This window comes from Alternaria metachromatica (assembly GCF_023757995.1).
Source record: "Alternaria metachromatica strain BMP 0045 chromosome Unknown scaffold_18, whole genome shotgun sequence".
Taxonomy (NCBI): domain Eukaryota; kingdom Fungi; phylum Ascomycota; class Dothideomycetes; order Pleosporales; family Pleosporaceae; genus Alternaria; species Alternaria metachromatica.
Genome location: NW_026055509.1, coordinates 368406 through 394716, shown reverse-complemented (window position 1 = coordinate 394716; position 26311 = coordinate 368406). Strand labels below are relative to the sequence as shown.

Genomic DNA, 26311 nt, shown 5'->3' with positions numbered 1-26311 from the left:
AGCAACGTTTTCCGGAAGCGGTGAGTTGAGGTTACCATGATGAAATATGGCGGGGGTAGGAGCAGCGGCAAGGGCCATTACGATGCCACAGATGATGATGGGCTTGAGGTGTGGGCTCGAAGGCGGCGTGTATGTGTTGCGAAGATTTTTTGGCGCCATGGTTAGTGATGTTGTTTTCGGCGTTTGGTAGCTGAAATTCTGCTGGGTCGTTTCTCTGGATGCTACTGAACTGTGTGAGCATCCACCATAGATGTAGTCAACTAGGGCTGAAGCTTTTCGAGGAAGAAACATACCAGCGAGAACACCGCGAATGATGGGGGATTGTGCTTAGTAGGTATCCTGTACAGACCTGCGTAAGAATGTTTCTCAACCTTGGAACTTCGAAAACGTGAACGAAACACTCGACAAGGGACGAATAAGTTGTTCTTCGTTCGTCCGTCAAAATGTGACGCATTGCTACACGGTTTCCACCTGCTGCCGAGGTACTTTTAACCGCCAAGCCTCCCCATTTACATCCTCGATTGACAACGACAGTCGCACCCAACGAGTCAGCGCCGTCGTGGACAAACTCGAGGCCAAAGACCTACCACCTGCATAACCCTTACAGCATCTATAAGCCCAAAACACCAAACTCACGCGTCTCCTCCCGACTCCAACCAACCCACCCGATCAAAGTGGGGCCATTTACCGCATACGGCAGTCTGACATAGCAAACCGTGGATTACTGGAACGGCTGCAAACGTATACTTAGCCTTGCGATTATGCAGCAAAATGCGATCACATGAAGCGCTAAGGACCCTTTTTTGGGGGGAGGGGGGCGACGGCGCGGCGTTGGTAAGGTAGTGGGTTGTTGCTAGGAATCGGGGGCCGTTCATGCAGCCGTGTGGCACGGGCGGGTGTTGAAGGGGGGAACTTTGGAAGCAGGAAGGGAAGATTGTTGTGGACGGCGATGTAGGAATACGACTTCATATGCTGGGCGTTGGGTTTGAAAGAGTCGGTTGTGTATGCTGATTAATGATACCGGCTTGAATGCAAGTGTTTAGAGAGATGTGGAGAGACGCACCGGTTTTGTTGAGAGTTTGGTACAACTATGCACCAACGCTTGATGCGGAGCCGCAGAACGCCTTCCTACAACATAACCACCAAATACTTCTACTTAAGAAAGCAGCTATGAAACCTTCCTATCCTTCCTAACTTCCACTAAACCTTCCCAAACTTGCTCCTTCGCAGCAGACACGGCAATGCACAACCCTCCTCCCGCCGACCCACGCACCCCTACCCCTCGGGCTTGATCCCGTGCCGCTTCCCTCACAAGATCTCACCCGTCATCCGCATTCCACCAACCCAACCCACACACACCACACTACATCCCCCTAATTAACCCATTTCCACTCCTTCAATACAGCACCCTACAGGGAACAACCCGCCAACCCATTCACCACACGACTCGCCAAACAACGGGAGGTAAGTATACCGGTGTGACAATCCACTCTTTCCACACAAGGAACCCAGTTCGCAGCCAATGACCGTGCGCTGCGCGTGCGCATCCCGTGCAGTAGAGCGAGTGTCGCGCTTTTCGCTTTTTCTCGCCTTTTTGCGCGGTGCAGTGTGAGCATGGATCAAGGTGGTTGTGTTGCAGTGATCGATGAGAGTTGGGGAAGTTGCTGCATGGGGAAATGGCGGGTGGGTTGTGGTGGGTGTTGTTGTCTTGGGTGTGGGATGGGGTGGTGAGGTGGGTTGTAGTGGGCTGCGAAGAGAGGGACGATTCTCTCTCATTCGTGCTTCTACCTATTTATTGACATTCACCAGGGCATAATTGTGCAAACGTTGGACAGGTGGTTTTTCCTAATATTACATGTTTCTACCTTCCTTCGTAGAAAGTATGGCCGTAACCTCGTTTTCCTTTTTCAACACCAAGTCATCACGTCTTGTCTATCTCGCATAGTCTTTGACTAGACAGCGCTCACTTCGGCCTTCATGACCTTGTCGTCAATCGGTTTTGTAGTTTCCAGAACTGGTGTAGTGACCGCTGAATCGTTTCGCTGGATGTGGGGTATAGAACCGATCGTCGGGGTTGTTGTTGAAACGGGACTCGCAACAGGACTGAGGTTGCTGAGCGTGCAGTTCAGACGTAACACCCGGTACGAACTTGATTCGTTTGAGAAGCGGAAAGAGGGAAATTCTGTAGCGTCGAAGAAGGGTCGCATTTTGCAAAGAACGGCTTTGGAGATTTGTTTCAAGAGACGGAGTTTGAAGGGCTGTGGAATGTTGTACTGGAGCATCACTAGAAGCCTATAGAGCTCTCTATATAGTTTGCATTTCTCGTCTGGCCCCTCGGAGATGGCGCAGTCTCGATCGAATGGACTTTAAATGAACGGACGAGCGCGCTTGAAGAACAATACTAAGACATTTTGGTGGCGTTTGAGGAAGGGATGAGCGTTGTAAGCGATATCGGGAGCGATGAAAGTAGAGTCGGCCGATATGAAGATGCAAGCTCAGATATCGAAAAGCAGACAGGGTAAAGAAGATGAGCGGGCCATGTGAGATTTGAGTAAAAAACTTGGACCCGGATTCCTGAAGTGGAGCACTGTGCCACTTCGTGTAAGCAGGGCATCAGCCTATCAGTACCCAATATCACACGTCGTAACATCCTCGACAAAATGCTTCTCGCGATAGCTCCTCGTCCACCAAAGATACCACGGTACAACGTTCATCTTAATCTTGTGACCCAACCTAAAATGACGATGTACGAAGTTAGTGTATATCTCACACGCAGTTCGTACATGGGAGATCTTACCAAGGCGTATCCTGCACCGTCTTGACCACACTCTGACTCTCATCGAACGCAGTGTCGATACGAGCACGCCTCAGAGTCTCGTATGCATCAAACGCTTCTTTGACCGGTACACCCTCATCGCGTTTAGTCTCCATCCACTTGGCCAAGCAGCGCGAGAACAAGACACCATCTTCAAACACGATCCCCGTTGACTCGCCTTGCGGAGGCATGGCATGAGCAGAGTCTCCAATCAGCATAACGCGGTCGGTAGCCCATCTACCTCCCTTGGAGAGCGTAAACACAGGCCAGAGATACAAACCCTCTGCGTCTTCAATCCAATGCGCAATCTGCGGGTTCGCAGCACCAGAATACCGCTCCAGCATTTCGTCCCGCGTCTTTTGTGCATCGGCGCCTGCTGCCTTCCAGCCGTTTCGGTCGGCGATCTCGGGGACTTGCATCAGTGCGCCTACGTAGATGCTTTCGCGGGCTTGGTCGTGGAAAGACGTCAACATCATGCCGCGACGGCCAAAGTTCATGCCGCTGACGTCAAAGTGTGTGGGCTCGTAGTCTTTGCTGTCTTCGGACATCTTTCGTCGTGGGGCAAAGCCAAAGGCGTTGCAGATTCCGCTGTACATTGCTTTACGCTCGGGCTCGACGTGCTTGAGGCGGGTGACGCTGTGGATGCCGTCGCATCCGATTAGTATGTCTGCGGTTGCGCTTCCGCCATCGTCAAAGTCGATGGTGACGCTGGTGTCGCTTTCGCTGATCTTGGTTGTTTTCTTGCCACAGATGAGCTTGATGTTGGGCTGCTTCTCGATGGCGGCGAGTACTCCCTTGAGTGCTTCTCCTCTTGTGATTCTCAAGGCAGTAAATGGAGGGTCGCCCAATCCCTTTCCGTCCGGTCCTTTGAATGAGCTCTCTGCTATCTTGACGTTGGTATAGAGGTCGAAGACTTCGACTGCGAGACACTCGGCGCCATATCCTTTGGCGCGGATCTCATCAAGAGCTCCTAGATGTGATAGGAGACGCAGAGCGTTGGGTGTGAGGTTTACGGCACCGCCGATTGTCGCGGGCTCAGGTCGAATCTCGAATATGGTGATGTTTGGTGGTGATGAGACAGGTGCGAACTTTGTGAGGGAGAGGGCAGTTGTTAGGCCAGCTATGCCACCACCTAAAATGATGATGTCCATCGGCTTTGGAGAGGCCATGGTGGGATGTGTGCGAGTATTGCTTTTCACGGTCGTAGTAACAATTCTTGGTAGACACTAGGCCTGTCTTTGAACGACTTGTGTGCTCGTCAATGGTGAGATGTTGAAGAGTGAACTTGAATTTCAAACACAGAAAGCTGTACATATACACTTTACGCAGAATGCTTGCCACACATCGGGCGGGAAGCCCTTGTTCGTGTACCTGTGGAGGCCTGACCTAGCGCGGACTGTGCACGTAGGTGGTACTTCGGCGTGTCGAGTTCTCGGTAAAACGTTGGGGAACCGATCAACTAACATCATCAGTCTAGCAAGCCCGAACGGCCCGCCAACGTTGACTTATGCGCCTGCCTGGTTGCGATATATGCAGGGCTCCTGTTATCAGTACAACAGGATGTCAGGTAGAGGCAAATCCTGGGTAACACAATGTTGGTATTTCGCTACAGATTCAAATTCCAAACGCCGGTCCATCATGCCTACTAACTTACAGGATATACATTGTGCGCTAACAAGTTCTCCATCCACTGAAATGCCTCTACTGCTTCTTCTGCGCGTTGGGGCCCATCTCCTTGCTGAAGGCGAAGTATGAAACCTCGAGACTGGTGAGGGCTCGGATACCGACCAGAAGGATGAGGAACAGCGGGATAATAGCAGCGAATCCCATGAAGATACCGGGTGTGAAGTACTGGTACTTCTCGAACAGGCCGCCCTCCGTCGAGTTTGCCCGCTTGGCATGCGAAGAGAGATCGCGCTTCAGCTCCATCTGCACGGATTCTGGGAAGGAGGTCTCCATCTCGTAGGTGTGGTGCTCGAGCGACTCCTTGGCTTGCGCCTCGGTGGGAGGGGTGGTGATGTAGATGAAGGTGTAGTCCTGGGACTTGGCCGAGTTGACAATCAGGTTGCCGAACTTGGTGTCTGTACTGGTCAGCCCGGGTAGAGTATCCTGAGTATGTACTGCCTACCATCGCGTTGAAGTTGCTCGATGCGGAACGCCTGCGAGCCTGGGCGCACTGGGTTGGTTGTTCGACCGAAGAATCCACCATCCTGCCCACACTTGGACACCAGATGGTCGGCGAGGGCTCCCGCATCGACAGTGCCAACAACGTCGGGAATCGCCACAGTGGACTTGACTTCGGAGTGCTGGCCAGACATGTACTGGCTCAGTTGTGGCATGGCGCGTCCGTCTGCGTAGTCGGCGGCGGAAACGCCATCCTGCTCGATGATGATGTACGACTTGGTCGGGCAGTGCTCGAGGGCCTTGAGGATGTCGACGGTGACTTCGGATGACTCAGCGATGGCGGCGTCGTTGCTGGGGATTAGGAGGCTGCAGCTGTTAGCTTGGACGTCAGGATGCGCGGCGTGCGGTGACGGAGGCGTACTCGGCCGTAGAGAAGAGGAAGAAGGGCGACGTGTTGCGGAAGGCGAGGGCCGAGGGCAGCGCTGCCAGAGCGAGGGCGCCGACGAGTGACTTGACCATGATGGGGGCGAGGGCGGGTGCGTGGGTGGTCGGCGGGCGATGGTGTTGTTCGCGCTGTGAAGCTCCAACGCGGCGACCATGGACGCCCGGAACTAGCCGTAGCCTCGATTGGCCGGACCCTGGGTATGACGCGCCCATGGAATTTCCGATGCGAGCGACAGCTCCCACAGCAGCAATCAATTCACGCGCTCCTCCAAAGCCCGACGTGTCGGCGCCCGGCTGCTCCGTCGCATGAGTCGACCTTGACTCATCACTGCGCCTGCATAATCTGCAACTGCCTTTCTTAGTGTCCTTTCACGCACCTTCCCCAGTATAAGGCTCGCCACTGCAAACTCCCACTACAGCAACAAAGCGACCGCCCTCTCTTTACCAGTTCAGCAGGCCACACATTTACCAGAGCCTGCAGCAATAATCTTTCCTTTCCACCCTCGGCGGTTCGACGCTTACACACCATCGTTTGGCCAGCGCTCGAAACTGCCGCAATCCAATCGACAACATGTCGGCTCCTGCACTTGCACCTCAACCACCTGCCGCAGGCCCATCCGATGCCTCGAGAGGCGTACGAGGACGGCGGCGACCACGAGGCCGAAATACAAACGCGAACACGGCCGCACAGTCAGAGCAAGCAGAGCAAACACAGGCGCAAGCAGCACAGCAGCCACAGAGGGGCGGCGGGCGCGGTGGTAGAGGACGAGGGCGAGGAGGCCAGGCCGACAGTGGGCGACCGTCGCAACCAAATGCGGCTGCCCTCGAATTTGTGCCCTCATCCGTGCAACAAGCAGCGCATCGAGGTGGAAGAGGCGGACGTGGCGGTGCGCGGGGTGGCCGGGGAAGAGGCGGCGCAGAGCGGTTTCCACAGCGCATGGCAGCTGGTGGCCGTCAATTCGGTGGACAGTTGACTGTAGAGGACGATGCGGCTTCTGCCATCTCAGAAGCTCCGCCAGGGCTACAAGCAGATGCGCCAGCCTTCCAGCCAGGCCAACCCATCGCCCCTCGCAAATCACGACCGCCGCGCCAGAAGCAGCCGCAAGCACCCAAATCCACCGCGCCCGACATCGCCACCAGGACACACGAGGACATCGACAACGGTCACTACGAGTGCGCCATTTGCACTGAAGACGTCACAAGGCGTTCACGGGGTGTTTGGTCGTGCAGAACATGCTGGACTGTGTTCCATCTGGGCTGCATCAAGAAGTGGTCAACAAACGAGGGTTCGGCTGCAGCGCGACAGCAGACCCAAGACGGGGAGACGCCTCCTCCGAGGCAGTGGCGCTGCCCCGGCTGCAACCTACCGAAGGACACTCTACCCAAGAACTTCCACTGTTGGTGCGAGAAGGAGCTGGATCCACGCTCAACACCCGGTCTACCACCATTCTCGTGTGGTCAGACTTGCTCACGACCCCGACTTCTCCCCAAGCCCTGTCCACACCCTTGCGGCTCGACGTGTCATGCCGGCCCCTGTCCTCCGTGTGGCTTGATGGGTCCCACGCAACACTGCTTCTGTGGGAAGAGGTCTGTTACTCGCCGCTGTATTGATACCGATTATGAGAACGGCTGGAGCTGCGGCGATGTCTGTGGAGGATTGATGTCTTGTGGCGAGCACAGATGCGATCGGCCTTGTCACGACGGTCCTTGCGGTGCCTGCGAGGTACGAGTGCCGGCACGTTGCTACTGCGGACAGATACAAAAAGACATCCTATGTCATGACCGGGCAGAAGAGAAGCAGAGTAGCCAGTCCCATGTCGCCGCAGACGGTGCTGCTGCAGTAGAGACCTGGATAGGATCCTTCCAGTGCCCTAATCAGTGCGGTCGCTCATTCGATTGCGGGAAGCACATTTGTGAGATGGCATGCCATTCACAGGATACGCAAGCGCCTCATTGTCCGCGATCTCCAGACCGAGTCCACCGCTGTCCTTGTGGCAAGACCGCTTTGAGAGACATGCCCGGCAACCCACGCACGACCTGCGAAGATCCGATCCCCAATTGCGACAAACCTTGTGGTCAAACACTTGCATGTGGTCACCAGTGCGAGCAGCTCTGTCACCAAGGCGAATGTCGGCCTTGCTTGAAGACGGTTGATATATCATGTAGGTGTGGACGCACATCATCCAGGACCATCTGCCACCAAGGCATGGACGAGCCTCCCCAGTGCAGGCGCATCTGCAAAGTCTCGTTGAACTGCGGGCGCCACGAGTGCGGCGAGCACTGCTGCGCTGGGGAGAAGAAAGCTGCGGAACGTCAGTCGAACCGCCGTAAAGGAAGGCCTTTGAATTCGGCCCCTCGTCAGGCTCACGAGAACTTTGAGGCCGAGCATATATGCACGCGGAGCTGTGGTCGACAACTGAAGTGCGGCAACCCCGAACATCGCTGCCAGGAACTTTGTCACAAGGGTCCGTGTGGCACATGTCGCGATGCCATTTTCGATGAGCTTAGCTGTCACTGTGGACGGACTGTGCTACAGCCACCATTGCCATGCGGTACAAAACCTCCACCATGTCGCTTCAAGTGCGAGCGACCTAAGGACTGCGGTCATCCGCAACTGGACCACAGTTGCCACCTGGATGACCAGCCATGTCCGAAGTGCGCTTTCCTAACCGCCAAGCCATGTCTATGTGGCAAGAGTGTTCTCAAAAATCAGCCATGTTGGCTGACCGAGGTACGCTGTGGCCAAGTCTGCGGACGTACGCTCAAGTGTGGCACACACAAGTGTCAGAAGCAATGCCATCGACCTGGAGAGTGCGAAGAGCCATGTACTCAAGCATGTGGCAAAGAGCTCAGCACCTGTGGTCATCCGTGTTTGGCACCCTGTCACTTCCCTCAACCCTGCAAAGAAGAGAAACCGTGTCCCCACAAGATCTTCGTTACTTGCGAGTGCCAGAGGATTAAGCAAGAGGCCAAATGCAATGCTTCGCGCAACGGAGATGGCAACCAGAAGAAGGTGCTCAAGTGCGACGAAGAGTGCGCAAGGTTAGAGCGTAATCGTGTTCTAGCACTTGCACTCAACGTTGATCCGGAGCACCAGAATGACCACATTCCATACTCAGACGCCACACTGAACATGTACCAGCAAAATTCTACTTGGGCAGCGACTCAGGAGAAGCAGCTTAGACTTTTCGCTGCCGACCCAGATGAGAAGCGCCTTCGATTCAAGCCAATGCCCTGTAGTCAGCGCGCCTTCATCCACCACCTGGCTGAAGATTTTGGCATGGACTCAGAGAGCATGGATCCAGAACCACATCGACATGTGGCCATCTTCAAGACCCCCAAGTTCGTCATGGCCCCGATGCGGACACTAGCAGACTGCGCTAGAACTCGTCAAGTTCAACAACGTCTTGCGCCAGCGCCGGCACCAGCAGCGTCCTCCACTGCCACGTTACGCCCCAAGCCCAGCAACACCAATGGCGATCCCTACAACGCGTTCCTCATCCTGAACCCTCGCTTTGCGCTCACTATCGAAGAGCTCAACCCCATCATCAAGAGCGTACTCGCAACGACATCGTTCCGATGCGAGCTAGAGGTCACCTTCCTTCCCAGCGAAGCCGTAGCATTGAAGCCACCTCTAGCAGCTCGGCTCAGCATCCCAGAACGCGAAATGCAGACCATGCTCGAATCGATCCAGGCACCGCTAACCAAAGCTCTTACCACGCAAAACATCGGCAAAAGCATGCAGCTTGCGCGTCTCGACTCCTCACTCAACATCTTGCGCAAAGAGTCTGATGTAGGCCCCGGTTCAGGCTGGAGCGAAGTGGCAGCCTCGAAGGGTGTTCCAAACCGCCAGCTCCCAAAGACAACTTCCTTCGGCAACAAGGGCGGGTTTGCGGTGCTCAGCTTGAGTAGCAAGAAGAAGAAACAGAAGGAGGTACCTGTTGAAGTTGCAGAGAGCTGGGAGGAGGCTGAGGAGGAAGAAGAGCAGAAGGAGAAGGTCAGTGGGGCCAACAGCGCTGTCATGAGCGAGGATGAAGGTGCGTCTAAGGATGTGCCTGAGGCTTCGGGCAGTACGCCGGCTAGCGACGAAAATCATGTCGCGTCGAAAGATGATGCTGAGCTCGCCACTAAGCCACTACCGGGACGTTGGTCGGATTTGGATGATGAGTAGATTAGCACTTGTGTGTGTAAAACGTAGATACCGACGAAAGACTACAATAGTACCAAACAGCTTTCTCACAGCCAATAGTCTACAGAAACTGTGAAGTCAGAAGAAGACGAGCCACTTTGTTTTTTTTTTGTCCAAGATGTTCACAGCTCTATAGGGTATGTAAGTCGCGGTATCAAAACCCTTTTGTCGAATCGTCATAACAACCAACAACCTAACCAGTCAAAAACGCCTAACATATGCAACCCACAAATCTCCAAACCAACTCCCTGGCAACTCCACCTTCCAAGAGTTTCCCAGTAGCCACGACGGCAAAGGCGCCCAAACTCAAAAGTTATTCTGCTCCCTCTGCTGCCTCTCCGCCTCACCCTCGCTAACAATCCTCTTACCCAGCCACTCTGTCTGAAAGCTCTCATTCAGCTTCGACAGGTCCTGGATGACCAGCCGGCAAGTCGCCATGACCGCTTCCTTGGGTGTAATAGACCCGTCGGTTTGGACGCGCAGTTCAAACGTAGCGAAGAGCGGGTGGGGCACTTTGTAGGCGGCGAACATGACGGCGGGGTTCTTGAGGAGCCGCTGCGCGAGGAGGTTGCCGAGCGTGTGGTCTTCTTTGTTGAAGGTGAAGACGGCGGTGTTGGGGACGCCTGTGCGAGGGTTGTTAGTTGGTGGGTGGAAGGGGGGAGGGAGTGTGGGTGGAAGGGATGGGGTGGAGTGCTACGTACGTGTCTCGGCTTTCTCTTCGACTTTCTGCTGACCTTCGTCTAGCAGGAAGAGCTCGAATCTGTTCTCGTAGTCGTGGTCAGCTTTGTGCGTTACATGCCGGTTGTCTTTTGAGCTGTCGCGCAGTGCACAGTTTGGATTTTCCTCTATCAGTTGGCCGATCTTCGAGGAGAAGGATGTGTTTGGGTTGTCGCTCATTGGTTGGGGGTATCGAGGGTCTCGTTCGTCTGGGCGTGGGCGTGGTAGAGTCGTGACTTTCGTTGTGTCGCACGCTCTTGCCATCGGAGGTGTATATATGCGGCGCAGCGCGCTCTCGTGGTCACGCGGTAGTGTCGTACGCCCATAGGAATGTGCGTCATTTCGTTGTTTTCACGCGCTCGTGGTGGAAGCAGCGAACGCGCCGTGTAGGTTCGTCGTCACCGTGGTGTTGAACTGACATCGTCGACTGTGGACTGCGCGTACAGAGATACTGTGTTGAAGAGGATGAACTGCAAAAGATGAAGCATACCTGTCTGGCGCGTTCATTTTGCCGGGTCTTTCTCCTCTCTATGCCTATCTACTCTTGTCCGTATGTATGAATACGCCTATTGCGATCGCAAGTGAGGAAGGTGCGCGACGGCTGTAGCAGTGGGGAAACCCAAAAACCAACGAAAGAATCAGCGCTCGGTTGGTTCGAGTCGGAGGAGCTGTGGCAAGATTGCGATGGCGTGTGGTGGCCGCTGGGGAAGATTGCGGAGGTGAGGTTGACTTCCGCGCTCGACGTTCTTTGTGCCTTCACCCACCGCCTTCAGCTGCCTCGCGCAGCTTAGTCAACATGTGGTCCGGGCCCACATCAGCTTCTCCATCGCTACATTCCACGTCGACTGCCGAGCACCGATCTTCGACAATTCAGTCTCCAACCGTTTTTGCAGACCTTAGAAACCTACTGGAATATATACCAATGGCAGGTCCTGCGGCTTAGCCACACAGTCCACAAGTCGCCTCAGTACACGGCAAGGGACGCGATTGAAAGATGTTTGTATCTCGATGTTATGCTCGAGTTGCATGATATTCAGACAGCTACATATTGCTTCGGAGGCCCATCACCAAGACATGATGGGTGTCGCTGGCAAAAGCGACACAAAGAGTTTTCCCCTAATACAAACCACTGCCTTGAGCGACTGCGTGAGCGCCATTCAACGCCACAAACACCATGCTTCTCATGGGTACGCCCACACATCGCAAAAAAAAAACCAGACTTTCCCACGCTAGAAGAACAACGCTAAGCAGGAACATTAAAATTATATACAAGCCAAGGGTGACGGGGCCTCGCAGAGGCGCTCTCTTTGCCAATCAGATTCCTTAAGACCGGTTAATCTGTGCTTGCTGCATACCGGGACTTTGTTGCATCTGTGGATTCTGAGGCGTGGCGCTCCGACTAGGTGGTCGGGCGTTCAATCCAGGACTGCCAGCCTGCTGTCTTGCCATCAGCCGTTGTTGTTGGACCAATTGGGCCTGATAATTCTGTACCGCGTTTGTTTGAGGAGCGTTGGCCATGCTACCGTTCTGCTGGAAATACTGATTATTCGCCATTTGTGGAGAAGGAGATATGCCAGGCGATCCAGCTGCTGCGCTCATTGCCTGCTGACTCAATGATGCCTGCGTACGTTGTTTAGCCAGGTAACGGTTGAGGTGGTCGGAGGCCTGTTTCGAAACTTGTTCTGGTGTCCATTCCGGATGTTGTCCCTTGATCTGGTTCTGGAAAGCTAGGAGCTGAGGCATGTGCCCACTCGATAGGGGGCGGGACGGTGTTTGCATGTTACCATTGCCCTGGCTCATTCGTGGGGATCCAGCGGTGTTTGCCATCCCATTCATGGAGTTGTTCATGTTCCCGTTCATTCCACCGTTCTGATTGGAAACGGGTGTCATCATGTTCGCATTAGGAATACCGTTCATTCCCATCCCTTGGGTAAGATTGCTAGCCATGTTGATCTGTTGCTGTTGGAGTTGGAACTGGTGTTGTTGCGTAGCGTTAAATTGGCCTCTTTGCATGGCCATGCGCATCTGGTCCGGCGGTCCCATACGCTGGGTGTTCTGCATGTTGCCTTGCATTTGTGCTTGGGGAACGCCCGGTGTGCCCATCGACATGCCAGACATGTTGCCGTTAGCAAAATTAGCTTGCATTCCCTGTTGAGATTGGTGTGCGCGGGCCGCCATTGCCGGGCCATTCTGCCCCTGTTGCAGAGACGCATTAGCCATTTGCGGAGGAACATTGTTTGTGCCCCCGGGTGTCCCGTTACGTTGCATCTGGTTCACACCATTCGCCATTCCTGGTTGCACCTGTATTTGGGCCTGCTGCCGCGCCATCATTTGTTGCTATTTTCCGTCAGTGATGTACTCATCGTGTAGGGACATGATTCTTACCCTAGCCATCATCTCCTGCGCAATGTGCCTTTGCTTCATTTTCTCTTCGCGTTCCCACTTCATACGACTAAACTCTTGTGGCGTTAGGGTTGTCTGTTTGGGTGGCGCAGGCTCATGTGCTTTTCGAAGCGCAGCGGCTTTCTGAGACTCCGCTTGCTTGTGGGCAGCAGACTCGCGCTTTCTGGCCAGCTTACGCATGCCATCGATGATAGCGAGATGTCTGTTTTCTCGCCTTCTTTCTACTCGTATTGGCGTAGTCGTGGGTCTTCTGCGCGGTTGACCTGGGGTCTGGCCTTGTTGCTGTTGCTGCTGCTGTTGAGCCTGGAACTGAGCGAAAACGGTCTTGTTGGCTTGCTCCAGTCGGCTTTGGTAGGTGCGGAAGTACTGTGTCTTGGACATCTCCGCCGGAAGACCTTCAAGCTGCACCCAGCGTTCAAAGCATTCCCATGGCGTTCGTCGACCGGATCCGGACACGAACATCGAAGGTAACGAAAGCTGCTGAGAGACCAGGGACCAGTTGAATGTATACTCTTTCACCAACGCCCGTAGCTTTTGGTCTTCTTCCCACAGCCACTGAGAGGGCGTGCGGTTTTCGAAGAAGGCAATAGTGGGCATGTTGAACTCTGTAGGTGGTCTGAATTGATGGGCAGCCTGAAGTCGGTCGCGAACATGCTTGTTCTCCGCGTTGAATAAGGCGACATTGGTCATTTCCGGCGGTAAGTCGTTGCGACAGAATAGGCGTCGACCTGGTGTGGATGGCATTGAATGTTCGGCTGACGTACCAGATCGACTAGGCGGCGAAGACGGCTCGTCTTCAGAGTCATAGTCATACCTGCTACGCTTCTTGGGTGGCCCTCGTATTTGCGAGACCAGCTTTCCAGTGACGAACTTGGAAACGGGAAGGATGGGTGGCTCTGAGAGAGAGAACGGGTTGGTGTCGCTGGAGCCCTCGAACATCGGGTCGTAAAGAGGCAGTTCCCGGAACATAGTATCACTGGCAGGTGTGCGGTCGATCTTCATGACCACGTCGTTGAAGCCTAGTGAGAATAGACCTGTAGGGGGGCTGGCGTTGACGGGAGTAAGTACATCGTCCTCATCACCGTATGACTCACTCTCCGTCTCGTGCGTACTCGAGTGGACAAGCTCTGGCGTAGGAGCATCATTCATCTCCTCGTCGTTGCTCGCACGCCTAGCCGACTTTGGAATGCATGCATTGACCCGTAGCGTTGATCGTTCTTCAGGTGTACTGGCCACGTACTCGGCACACCATTCCGCAAAAGTAGCGGCAAGTGCTTTCTTCCATTTCCTCTCTTCCTTGAAGTCTGTGTGCATCCACTTCATGTCGAGAAGCACTTGATCCTGGTGGGTAAATGGACGCTCAGGTTCGACGGCTTTCTGAAGTTGCCTCAAGGACCATCGGTTGGCATTCTGCAACTGGTACACTCTCTTCAAAATCTTGTAGTCTTGATGTTCACGAATCATCGCAAGCGTACCAGCCGTCGACACCGTCTTCCTTGCAGATGCTACAAGTTCCTGCAGAGGTACAGACCTAGGCGGGTGGTGAGCCTGGTACTTGAAAAGACCCTCTAGATAATCTCGGCTCGAATCTTCCGAAGCACCTTGGAGCGACGCATAATCTTCGTTGTACGATTGCAGGGCTTTCGATGCCCGTGTCGGTGTCTTCTTGGCGAATACGACGGTCGAGACTTCTTGTGACTTATTGCGAGCTGTTCTTGGTCTTGGAGGACTTGTAGATGCCGAATGATTACTTGAGCGGGGGGTTGGTATGGCTTTCGGTCCTGCCTTCTCAGCTATAATTTCAGAGACAGATTTCTGTCGTATTGCTCCAGAGGCGACGCGGGTAGTCATACGCCCGGGACGGGATGTTGGATGTTGGGGCGAGGTCGTTGTTTGTGCATCCAGGGATGGTACGTCGCGCATTTCAATATCGATGTCAGCGGGAGGTGTGGGATGGTCGGCGGTAGGAGAGGCCTGTTGGTGGTCGATGGCTTGGTCGGCATTGTCGCGGTCCACAGTCGAAGGCTCCGCGGCAACGGTCGTTGGAGTTGGTAAAGAGTCAATGGCAACATCATGAACAGTCTTTGTTCCGATCGAGTCTTCTTCTTCTGTTTTTGCCGCACGGTAACCGCCGTCCACACCCTCCGTCAACGAATGTACGTCCCCGGAGGGCTGGGACTCGCTCAGACGACTCTTCCCATCGCGCGCCAACCGTATCGCCTGTTCGTCTTCGATCTGTTGCTCGATGTCTGGTGTAGGGGAGTCATCTTCTCTTGCTCGGGCGTTCTCTCTTGCTTCTTTCATTCGTTTGTGCAGAGCACGCTCGTGGTCATCCTTGACTTGCTGCGCGGCGGGGTCGAGGACATCGTCGTTTGGCAACGGGACGTTGTTGCGCTCCCTGTAAGTCTCCGAATCAGGACTGGTATCAGGCGAATGGTGTTGCGCGTGCGGTGTTGCTTGGGAGTAGGGCCCGACGGTCGATGACGGGGAAGAAACGTCGACGGGCGCATTAGTGGGTGGGATGGTAAGCCGTTCCTCTTCTCTTCGCTCCTTCTCGGCAGCTTTGTCCAATTTTCGCTCCGTCTCCTGCAGTCTGGCCTCTTGGACTTCTTTTGGTGGTAGATGAACGACTTGTGGTGGCTTCGGTTTGGCGTCCGTGGTGGCACTCGACGAAGATCCGTCAGGGAGGGTAGCAGCATTCGTGTCGTCGGCCGTCGGGGATGCAACAGCACTTGGGTCGACCGTAGTTTTGTCGCGAGGGGAATGTTCTTGATTGCCTGGAGCCTGGACAGCAAGGGTCGCGTCGGGTTGGGCATTGTTTGCTACCTCATCTTCTGTAGTGGGCGATGTAGCATGTGAGGCAGCCTTTACGCGGGGGACAACGTGGATAACGTCGCTTTGTAATGACGATTCGACTGAAGGTAAGGTTTGCGTCGCAACGGACGGCGAAGCTGAGGCGGCACGAAGTTGCTCTTCGAGGCTTGGGGTGCCGACGACGGGGGATGGCGATGGCTTGGTGAAGGTCTTGGTTGGATTCTGGAAGGGTAGGGTAGCAGGGAGTGGTGGCTGATGGTCACTAACGGCCACTGGAAAGGGCAGCGTTGCATCGTTGAAGCGTCGACCTCTAGAGACGCGACCGTGTTAGCAGAGTGGAACGACGACAACGTGAACATTGGCGACGAGTAGGTGCATGGTACTAGGGACAGGAGGGATCTTACTGTGAGATGTCGTTTTGGTCGAGAAAACGACGTTCCTCTTCGTCAGGTTCGCCATAGACGAAGTCGTCTGCTACGGGCTGGTGGCCGTTCAGAGCGGCATTGCAGCAGCCCGTGACCTTCCAGAGTGCCCGGAGATGGCGCTCCAACGTCGCGGATGTGAATCTGGGGACATTGAATTAGCACCACCACAACACGCAAATAAACTAAAACGAGCGATTTTTCCTTGTCGCATCGATGCATTTAGTCGATTCCATCGGCCAAATTGCAAACGCGATGGATAGTCGTGGACTTTGACTTACGCGGCTTCATTTGTCTTCTCCTGGCGTAAGGTTTCCCGTAAACTGTCGAGGGACATATGAAGACCGACGAACGGTGGCCGACATCCGTTATCCACGAGTGCCGCCGTTGTGATGAATTATCGGGGTTGGTGGTCGCGTTGGTTGATGGAAATGTGTTTTGCGATATGCTGGACTGATGGGCGGGACTGCGAGAACGTGAGGGAAGGGCTGCTCACGCCGCATTGCAGGGATGGCCGTGATAAGCCCTGCCTAGCCTGGTTCATTGGGCCAACCTTGGGACACTAGCTGCGCCTTACTCCACCCGGCCTAGCCCTGCCGTCTGCATCAAAAACTTCTGGATCGCAAGACGCGACGGCTGCGCGAAACAACGACGAGTTATCGACAATGGCAAAGAGAAAGAGAGAGACCGCCGAGAGCGCCGCCAAGGCGAAGGCGCTGAAGAGCTCCAAGGGCGCTGCTGCCTCGACCACAAAACAGCCGGCGACCAAGGAAACGGCGATCCGCAATGGCAAGGAAGGTGCAGCCAACGGGAAGATGGACCTGAGCATGAGCAAACTCCAGATCGATTCCACTGCAAAAAGCGAAGATTCCGTCCCAGATGTCACGACTGTGCAAGTCATAACCGGCTCCTACGAGAGAGTTCTGCATGGATTCGCGGCATCCATCCCCAGCAGTCTCTTCACCGGACAGGATGATGCATCGACACCTGAGACGGACAGGCCAAAAGTAGATTTTACCGACACATTTCTTTTCAACGCCCATTCATCCTCCATCCGCTGTCTTGCCCTGTCTCCGCTCTCGAATGAGACGTCCAAAATCACGTTAGCTACAGGCAGCACCGATGAGCGCATCAACCTTTACTCCATCTCGACCGCCCCCCCAGTCGCCTCAAAACTCAGACCAAAGCTGCCTTCTCTCCATGGCGGCTCCATTACTGAGAATCCCAAGAACAAGGAACTCGGCTCATTGCTTCACCACTCGTCAAACATCACAGCCCTCTACTTCCCAACCAGGAGTAAGCTCCTCAGCTCCGCTGAAGACAGCACTATCGCCATCACGAGAACACGCGACTGGACTGCCCTCTCAACCATCAAAGCGCCAATACCGAAGCCCCAAGGCCGACCCAGTGGAGACACAGCCGGACCCGGTGAAGTACCCTCTGGAATTAATGATTTCGCCGTCCACCCTAGCATGAAGCTCATGCTGAGCGTAGGCAAAGGCGAAAAGTGCATGCGACTCTGGAACCTCGTAACAGGAAAGAAAGCCGGCGTGCTCAACTTTGACCGCAACATCCTCACCGCCGTAGGCGAAGGGCGCTTCGCATCCGGTGAGGGAAGGCGAGTCATCTGGGACAAGGAAGGCGAGGAGTTCGCCGTGGGCTTCGAGCGCGGCATCGTCGTTTTCAACATCGAATCCAAGCCAAAAGCAAAGATTGCACCGACCCCGAGGACTAAGATACATCAAATGCACTACTTGCCGTCGGAGTCGCATCCGGGCACGCTACTCGTCTCAACCGAAGATGGCCGCGTTCTTCTCTTCGACACGAACACCACGATACCGACTGAATCGTCAGAGAAGAACAAAGACGAGGTTCCTGCTAGCAGATTAGTGGCTCAAATCGGTGGTCCAGCAGCAGGCATGACAGGCCGTGTCAAGGATTTTGAAATCGTCCAGCTCTCGCAAACAAATTTCCTCATCGTCACTGGTAGCAGCGATGGCACAGTGCGCTTCTGGTCACTGAGCACGGAAGAGCTGAAGAGCGATGATGCAGGCAAGGCGGAGGGTTTCACAGCGGCGCAGGTCGGTAAGCTGCTTGGAACCTCTTCGACTGGTACCAGGATTACGTGTCTGAAGGCTTTCTCCATGACGGGCAAGCCAGATGAAGAGGAAGAAGAGGTCGTTGAGAAAGACGCAGAGATTTCGAGTAGCGAGGATGATAGCGAGTAGTTTAGACTTTAAGTTGTAGCATTAATGATACCACCACCTCGTTCTTGCGACTTCATTGTTATGTATCAATTTCATGGAATGCGATCTACTAGCGTCTCGATGCTCATCCAAATTATACAAATTCCCTTCTACCTCTCTCTTCAAACTTTGGTCTTTCTACAAATTCATAGTGACGGTCATACTATTACTATGCACCAACAGCACCGGCGGTAAGCCTTGGCATAGGACCTCCAAATCGCTAATGTATTTGACACTCTCTGCCTCACTTTCACAAGTACCCTCCATAGGACTAGGAAGCGTAGTAAACACAACTGCCGTTTCATCAGAGTGTTTTCGTATAAGCTCATTCAGGATAAGATGTTGAGCGCGACACGGTAGGTCGTTGAAGGAGAGAGGGATGGCTTGTTGGGCAGGAAATCCGGAAGCTGGGGAGGCCGTACCCGTGTCCGTAGGTTGGTGAGACGATGCTGCGGCTGAGTGGGGACTGGAATTTGCTGGTGTATTCTCTGCGGCGAGTTGAGAGGGCTCCCCAGATGTCACAATGGGATCTTGTTCGTTGGCTGTTGCTGGTTTGGGCGTATCGACGAATGTTATCGATGGGCCGGCCGTTTCTTCCGATGATATCGCTGTTCGGGGAGTTGGATTCGATGTGAACTTGGGCAGTGACTGCCGACGCATTGTAGGCGGTTTGACAGCGGCTCGTGAGGATCCAGAGCGCTGAGAGGATGAACTGGCTACACTTCGGGGCTGGGCTCGCTCTCTGGCGTGAAGAATAGCTGTGTCAGAGGCAACGGCGTCTGGGTGCGGTTTGAGCGGTGTCACCGACTGTGTGGTCGGTCGGTCATCTTTCTGCGAGGTGCTATCCTTCCGTGAACCTTTCCAAATGGCCTTACGGAGATCCAGCTGCCTGGTGAAGAAAGAGATGCTGGGTGCCGTTTTTCGTCTTCTTAGTGACAGCCTCTGCCCGTTCTGGTCACTCTCATCACTCGATGCATCCAAGTCGTATTCGTCGAAGTTGCTGCCACTAACGACTGCCTCGCTATCAGAAGCCATTGCTTCATCGTCAGCATCGTCTTCCCTTCCGCCCGCTGAGGATGGTTGAGTGTCGCTATCGCTGTCTTCAAGTAGCTGGACAGGTATTCTTTGGCTTTGCATTTTGGCCCTTGCCCCATCCCCAAGATTGCCACCAGATGTTCTACTTTTCGCTTTACGTAGCATCTTGCGCAGAGCTGAGAAGCGCTTTGGGTTCGTCTCTTGCCTACCATGTTGGAACGAGGCAATAGGCCAACTGGTGACGGCTTCAAGAATATCGACAGTCTGTGCTAGTTCCTGGCTAGCACTCAAACTCTCGGGCTGACGTAGTCGTTTGATGTCTTGCCACCATCGCTCGTCTTCCAACGAGTAATCGATATCACGACCAGTCTGATCAAGGTGACCATCATCTCGTCCGTTGATGATGACTTCGTACATGCTCAAATCTCCGGAGGACAACCAGAAGACGTGGACTTCAGCCTCAATGCGCAGATTACGCAGCAATGTAGTAACGCGACTACGCTCTTCCTCGACGTCTGTCTCATACTCCACGAAAACACAGACTCTCAACTTGTACATGCGCTTCCAAGACGGTACCGTGTGTAAGATGCATCCAAGCTGCAGGATGAGTGTATACGTGTCGAAATTCGTGGTCAGTACATTCTTGCGGATTGGCTCATCGCCAGTAGTAGCGACCTCGGCTGACATTTGAATCGGCCAAAGATCGATGTACTTCTTTGACGAATCCTCGATATCAATGTCATTGAGACCAATGAAGCTGAACGCTTTTTGTTTCACCGTAGGCTTGGTAGGCGGCACCTCGAGTTCCTGGAACCCCTTGCCTATAGCGACATTTGCTTGCAACCGGAGAATCAGATCTTCGATAACAGTGACGTAACTGCGTATAGCAATCGCGTTTTCTGGTTTCATAGCATCGGTGGGAAGCATACTATGGGTGTTTCCTGTGACGCGTCGCCTGGCTGCTGCTTGGATTGCTTTCCGAGAGATGGGATGGTTCATAGCCTTGCTGGATGGGCGTGATGGTTGGGGCGAAGGTATGCCGATGGAAGGCTGCGCTTGCCTCATCTCAGGTAGGTTGTAGAAGCCCATGACAACTATGTTTGGCCGCATGCCACCCAGCCCTGCACCTAGAACAAGGTTGCGAGCGCCCCACTCGACGGCAGGAGATATAGAGATGTTCACAAACGCTTTGATCCTGGAGAAGTCGATGTACTTTGTCCAAGACTGCTGTTGTCGTCTAGCTTCTGGCACAGCTTCCCCAAAGTCATCAGAGACAATGACGTGCCCAAGTACGAAGAGACCTCCCTTCTTCAGCGAATTGCAGAACTGGATCAACTTATACTGCCGCCGCGGATCATTGACTAAGAGTAAGATCTGGGGTCTCCAGAACTTGACATGCTCTTGGCGCAAGCGCAGCAAGTACTTTCGCACCTGGTGATAGATGAGACCCTGACTCACATCACCCCATGGCTTTGGCGGAGTAGTATAGTGAATCAGCAGGAAGATGATCATGAGCAGAGCTACACATCCAGATGCATAGAAGCCGTCGACGAAGAACATGGTACCTCCACAGACAACCGTCCCAACAGCAGCTGTGGGCCAGTTGAAGTAGTGGAAAGAGGGCCGGAAGTTTGGGGCAGAACCGATCTTGAGTAAGAAACAGGCCAAGTTGGTGACGAGAAATGTCATGAGATACTAGAGAGTGTTAGAATTTGAACAGATAGAGTTTGACTGACGACTGGTAGAGTAAGAGGGAGCACTTACTGTCATCGTGATAAATGAAGCAATCTGGTTGATGTCGGCAAACATTGTGATCTGAGCGATGATAAAAGTGATGATGATGGCATAGATCGGCTGTGCGAATGAAGCTACGTGGTTAGTATAGATATAGAAAAGATAACTGTAGACATCCTACCTCATCGGATTTCTTCGTGCCTTGTCCAAAGATCGAAAGTCCAGGAATAAGATTGTCGCGAGAAAGAGCCTGGAGGAGCTTGGCTGAGCCAATAACACCCATGAGTACCGAGAATAAGGATGTTGCCATCTCGCCAGCAAGCACGACCGCGCCAGATATGTTGGTCAGCTGGATGACATTTGTGTTGTTGTAGAAAGTTTCGCGTGCTATTGACGCCGCCATAGCGAAGATAACGAGTGTGTAAAGAATGAAGGTCAGACCTATGCCGTACAAGGTCCCTTTCGGGATGGCTTTACTTGGGTGCTTGAGATCGCCACTCATGCTTGCACCGGCCAGAATCCCTCCCGTAGCTGGGAAGAGAATACCAAAGAGATCTTGGAAGTTCTCTCGGTGATGATCGACACTTCCCGCGGCTCCTCGCGTGAAGTGGGGTAGTAAGTTCTGACGGAACGTGTCAATGCTGAGGCCTGTGAAAACAATATCTTCTTTCGGGTTTTCGAACGGAGGCTTGAACACGGCGGACAGAGGAATACTGATAGTCGCGACCAACAAGACTAGTAGTAGGCCGTTGCTGCAGCGTGCGAAGAGCCCACTTCCAGCAAGGCAGATAAGTGTGCACGCGGCTAGAACCAAGGTAGCCCAGAGGAACTGCCACCAGTAGCTTTGAGGTAGCCACTCTGCCATGTCACCTCCATTGCTGCCGAAGTTCTCGATTAGACAGTCGATGAGACCGACAGCGTTGAGCGAGGTGTTGAAGACTGAGCCAAGATAGTAGACGATGCCTATCGATCCACCGAACTCTGGCCCCAGGCTGCGTGAGATCAAGTAGTACGCGCCTCCGCCTCTAACGGTGCCATTGGTGGCAACAGCGGAAATACTCAATGTAGTTAAGAGATTGATGGCATAAGCTGCTATCAGCATCCCCATCATGCCAATCAAACCAGCTTGACCGAGAAGGAAGCCGAATCTGAGAAACATCAAAATCGACAAGACATTGAGGGTTACCGGTACGAAAACTCCAGCGAAAGTGCCTAGTTTGTCGGTACCTCCAACGGGTCTGGGGAAAGCGCCAGGCCTTGGTTTGGTGGTTTCGCTGGCTGAGTGTCGTTTGCTGTCATTATTTGGCTCCTTCGCTAGATTGGATCGTGATGTCTGGAGGATGCTCGAGAACCAGCTGCTCATCCCTCTCTGCTTGCTCCCCGTCCCTTGAGCGCCATCGTAGACATCTGCATCAGCTGGAAGCTGGCGTCCACTGCTTGGCAGAAGCGGTGTTTCCTCGTCAGGTGGTGGTGAATGCTGTACGAACGAGCGTCGATGCAGTCGCGCACTCTCATCTCGTGCTGTGCGGGTTGCAAAGTTGGAGCGTGTCCGCGGCAGGGTAAGCCTGGTCGTCTGGTCGTCGTCCGCATTCGTCATGGTCTCGGCATCGGGAACCTGGTTCAATGTTCGTGGCACGGGGTGTCACTGCGGCTCCGGTCAGGCCGTGCACGGGATGCGCCGATGAGCGTTAGATGGTGAGGTGTAGGAGCGAGACATGGACAGAACAGCTGAGAGCAACGACAGGGCAACACATCCGAGGCGCGATGACGCCGCATCTACATCGCCAACAGTAAAGTCTTCTGCTATGCTTCACTTGGCGGCTTAGCGCTCGCTTCTCGGTGGAAAGATGCAGGGCTTCCAACGGTGTGACATGGTCATCCCGCGCGTGGGGCGCCACATCTCTCCGGCGAATCGACGGATGACCTCAACCTCTCGGCACAGGCCTCGAAGCAGCCCGACTCAGCTTTCCTTGCTTCTTCTGCGCGTCTCCCTCTTGCTGCTGTACATTACGCGTAGCATCTCGAAGCCTCGCGGTATGTGTCCACTGGCCACGCCATCCATATAACTACCCGTAGCGTGTTTTATCGCTCAGCATTCCCTTTGCGACGTTAGACGCAGGTAGCCGAAGCTCGCGTTCCTTATCACAAAGTTCACTGCGGCTCCACAACACCACACACGCAGCCCAACATGTCGGGTGAGCGTTCGACCTCGACGAACCCACAGGCGGTGCCGTCGTCGCGAGATTCTCGACGAAGTTCTCCCGATACGCAGTCTGTTCGTGCAGGCTCTATCGCGCGACGGGGCTCGCCCGTTCCTTCCCTTCCCAACGGCACACCTGCCGTGCGCCAAATACCAACACCCTCCCAGACCCAGACGGCCAACTCGTCGTCGATACAGACACCGCTGCCTGGACGCGCAGATCCGCAGTCGTCCCTGCCCGGCCCAGCCGAGTCGAACCTCTCTTCAGCGCTGAAAGAGTCACTGGGCAATTCACCCCCACGGTTCGGCACGCCTCCGATACGCCCACTGTCCCCCGCCCAAGACGCGCCTCCTCGTGGCCCGCCTAGCAACTACGGTTCCTTTGACGGCCGCGGTCGCTCGCCTGTGCCGTATGAAGACCCCGAGATCGTGCGCCGGCATCTGGTAGGCCACTATGCCTCACCAAGCAGGTCAAATCGTGGAAGAATAGGCGATGACGATGCCCAATCAACTGGAACGAGGCCCGAGGAAGACGAGGAGCAGTTTTCGAGCTTGCAACTCCAGGGCGGCGACATCACGCGACAGATTTACAGGTGGAGCGAGCAGCAGGCGGCGGAAGAGCAGGGCAAGTTGCAGCGCAGCAAGAGCTTCCACGGTTCGCGACGTCGGCCTGAAGACGAAGCACTCGACATCGACTCCATTCGCCAGCCTGGTGGCTTCAGACGAAACTACTTGCGCAGAGCCGCTGGGAGTCCCTCACCCGGCCCGGGCCCATCTGGCTATGGAACAGTCCGACAGGCGCGCCCACCGCCGCAGGTCTTTACCAACAACTTCTTGGAGTTCCTCACGTTATATGGCCACTTCGCCGGTGAATCTCTCGAAGAAGACGACGAGGTGTTGGGACCGGACGAATACTTCTCCTCTGATGCTCTGGATTCCGGCGCGCAGAGCGAAGACGAAGACCGTGAGTACGGCGAGTCGAGCGCACTGCTCACCCCTGGCAAGCGAAGAAAGCGCAAAGCGAAGAAGACCGGCACCGGCAGCCCCACAGGTGCAGCCATGCTGCTTCTCAAGTCGTTTGTTGGCACTGGTGTCTTGTTCCTGCCCCGAGCCTTCCTTAACGGCGGCATGCTCTTTTCCAATGTGGTACTCCTTGGTGTCGCGGGCCTCTCGTATGCCTGCTTTGTCTTGCTTGTTTCCACCCGGCTCGTGGTAGAGCACTCGTTCGGTGACATGGGCTTTCATCTCTACGGAAACTGGATGCGCAACATGATCAACTCTTCGCTTGTCATATCCCAGATCGGCTTCTCATCTGCCTACATCGTCTTTGTGTCTGAGAACCTGCAAGCCTTTGTTCTTGCGGTATCCAACTGCAAGACCTTCATCGACATCAAGTACATGATCATGATGCAGATGATCATCTTCTTGCCGTTGTCGCTGTACCGCAACATCAACAACATTCAGAAGCTCGCATTAGTGGCAGATCTCTTCATCCTCATGGGTCTCGTATATCTGTACTACTACGATCTCTTCACCATCGTTGACCAGGGCGGTATCTCCGACATCGTCAACTTCAACGCCAAAGACTGGACGCTTTTCATCGGTACCGCCATCTTCACATTCGAAGGCATCGGTCTCATCATCCCTATCCAGACTGGTATGAAAGACCCGAAGAAGTTTCCCAAGGTCCTGGGAGGTGTCATGATCATCATCACTGTCATCTTCCTCAGCGCCGGAGCCCTTTCGTACGCAGCGTTTGGATCCAAGACGAAAACTGTGGTACTTCTCAACATGCCTCAGGATAACAGATTCGTCAATGGTGTTCAGTTCATCTACTCGCTCGCTATCTTGCTATCTACGCCACTACAGATCTACCCGGCAATCGAGATAACCAGCCAGCAGTTGTTCAGTAGGACAGGCAAGTACAACCCGTACGTCAAGTGGAAGAAGAACTTCTTCCGCTTCTTTATGGTCTTGGTGTGCGCTTGCCTTGCTTGGGCCGGTGCGGGTGACTTGGACAAGTTTGTTAGTCTGGTAGGAAGCTTTGCCTGCATTCCGTTGGTCTTCATCTATCCTGTAAGCACATATCTTCCTCTGACTTGCTCATTGCTAACGATATACAGCCCATGCTCCATTACCGGGCTGTCGCGCGCACAACCACTGCACGTGTATTGGACGTACTGCTTTGCATCATCGGTGCAGTTGGCATGGTATATACCACAACTCTCACTGTCCAGAGCTGGATCCACGGAGGTGCTCCCAAGGCTCCCGGCTACTGTGACAGCCGGTAGTCGACGGTTCCCGATCGTAAATTGCCTTGTCCCTCGTTTTGCATTGCATGTAGCATTTCAGCGATGTACATCAGCACTCATCTTTGGTTATCTCTCATCATAGAAGTTACGCTAGGCAGGTTTGGGTTTAGGCGCACTCCAGGGCTTTTACGCGGTCTAGTCCATGTGCATGAGTAGAAGCGGCTAGGCTCGAACTCGAATCATTGTAGAACCCGACTGGTGTCTCTTTTTGCTTTTCAATGTCAACTGCACTGTGACATAAATGTGAAAACGTTGCATATATGCTTGGGCGTGTTCAATGCTGTGATGTGTCCTTAAAACGGCAAGCAGCATCTGAAACGGGGTGAGGCAAATGGTGTGTTTATTTCTCCGAAGATGCAGCGGGGATACCTAGCTGCTGACCAGGGCCGCGATACGAGACGATACAATACTGGTGCAACCTTTGGCGAGTAGGATACGAAGTACATGCAGGGCGCGGAAAGACCGGAATGAGGAGTCGGCACGAATGCAACGGCACGACTGTTGTCAAGGCGTGCATGTGCGGCTGATGTTCGTATACGCCACTTACGGTGGGGTTTCAGATGCCGTGTTTGTGGTATGGATGGCAATTTAGAGGCGGTCAAGACAATCGAACTGCTAAGGCATCCAGACGTTCCCAACGGACGCAGGCCAAAGGTTCTTGTCGGCACGCTTTCCTATAGTCGAGCTCACACCTGCAGAAAGGTAGACTAAGCTTTTGGCCAGAGCGGAACAAGCGCGCAGTAGCTACAAGGTGCTCACCGTTGTTCGACTTCAGATGCAGTTGAGCAGACGTACACGCCCCGAAGTCTCAGCTCTATCTTCCACGTTTGTGGTTCCAGTGCGTGATTCGTTGGCA

The 26311-nt window shown here is 54.1% G+C and overlaps 8 protein-coding genes across 8 annotated transcripts; 3 read left to right on the top strand and 5 right to left on the bottom strand.

The window, feature by feature from the left end:
* Positions 1–2793: 2793 nt before the first annotated feature.
* J4E83_007370 (uncharacterized protein) lies at positions 2794–3984 on the bottom strand (the record flags this gene model as incomplete). The annotated part of the gene is made up of 1 exon (XM_049334274.1): positions 2794–3984. The coding sequence occupies one exon, from the start codon at positions 3982–3984 to the stop codon at positions 2794–2796; it is 1191 nt and encodes a 396-aa protein (XP_049186616.1).
* Positions 3985–4516: 532 nt separating this feature from the next.
* On the bottom strand, positions 4517–5458 carry J4E83_007369 (uncharacterized protein; the record flags this gene model as incomplete). The annotated part of the gene is made up of 3 exons (XM_049334273.1): positions 4517–4896; positions 4944–5305; positions 5361–5458. 3 exons carry the CDS (start codon positions 5456–5458, stop codon positions 4517–4519), a joined length of 840 nt encoding a protein of 279 aa, XP_049186615.1.
* A 496-nt stretch (positions 5459–5954) lies between these two features.
* Positions 5955–9554, top strand: J4E83_007368 (uncharacterized protein; the record flags this gene model as incomplete). The annotated part of the gene is made up of 1 exon (XM_049334272.1): positions 5955–9554. One exon carries the CDS (start codon positions 5955–5957, stop codon positions 9552–9554), a length of 3600 nt encoding a protein of 1199 aa, XP_049186614.1.
* A 324-nt stretch (positions 9555–9878) lies between these two features.
* Positions 9879–10469, bottom strand: J4E83_007367 (uncharacterized protein; the record flags this gene model as incomplete). Its single annotated transcript, XM_049334271.1, has 2 exons — positions 9879–10195; positions 10274–10469. The coding sequence occupies 2 exons, from the start codon at positions 10467–10469 to the stop codon at positions 9879–9881; spliced, it is 513 nt and encodes a 170-aa protein (XP_049186613.1).
* A 1143-nt stretch (positions 10470–11612) lies between these two features.
* Positions 11613–16265, bottom strand: J4E83_007366 (uncharacterized protein; the record flags this gene model as incomplete). Its single annotated transcript, XM_049334270.1, has 4 exons — positions 11613–12626; positions 12675–15816; positions 15911–16072; positions 16210–16265. The coding sequence occupies 4 exons, from the start codon at positions 16263–16265 to the stop codon at positions 11613–11615; spliced, it is 4374 nt and encodes a 1457-aa protein (XP_049186612.1).
* A 328-nt stretch (positions 16266–16593) lies between these two features.
* Positions 16594–18156, top strand: J4E83_007365 (uncharacterized protein; the record flags this gene model as incomplete). Its single annotated transcript, XM_049334269.1, has 1 exon — positions 16594–18156. The coding sequence occupies one exon, from the start codon at positions 16594–16596 to the stop codon at positions 18154–18156; it is 1563 nt and encodes a 520-aa protein (XP_049186611.1).
* Positions 18157–18312: 156 nt separating this feature from the next.
* Positions 18313–22540, bottom strand: J4E83_007364 (uncharacterized protein; the record flags this gene model as incomplete). Its single annotated transcript, XM_049334268.1, has 3 exons — positions 18313–20904; positions 20974–21063; positions 21125–22540. 3 exons carry the CDS (start codon positions 22538–22540, stop codon positions 18313–18315), a joined length of 4098 nt encoding a protein of 1365 aa, XP_049186610.1.
* Positions 22541–23131: 591 nt separating this feature from the next.
* J4E83_007363 (uncharacterized protein) lies at positions 23132–25434 on the top strand (the record flags this gene model as incomplete). Its single annotated transcript, XM_049334267.1, has 2 exons — positions 23132–25219; positions 25267–25434. The coding sequence occupies 2 exons, from the start codon at positions 23132–23134 to the stop codon at positions 25432–25434; spliced, it is 2256 nt and encodes a 751-aa protein (XP_049186609.1).
* Positions 25435–26311: the final 877 nt, after the last annotated feature.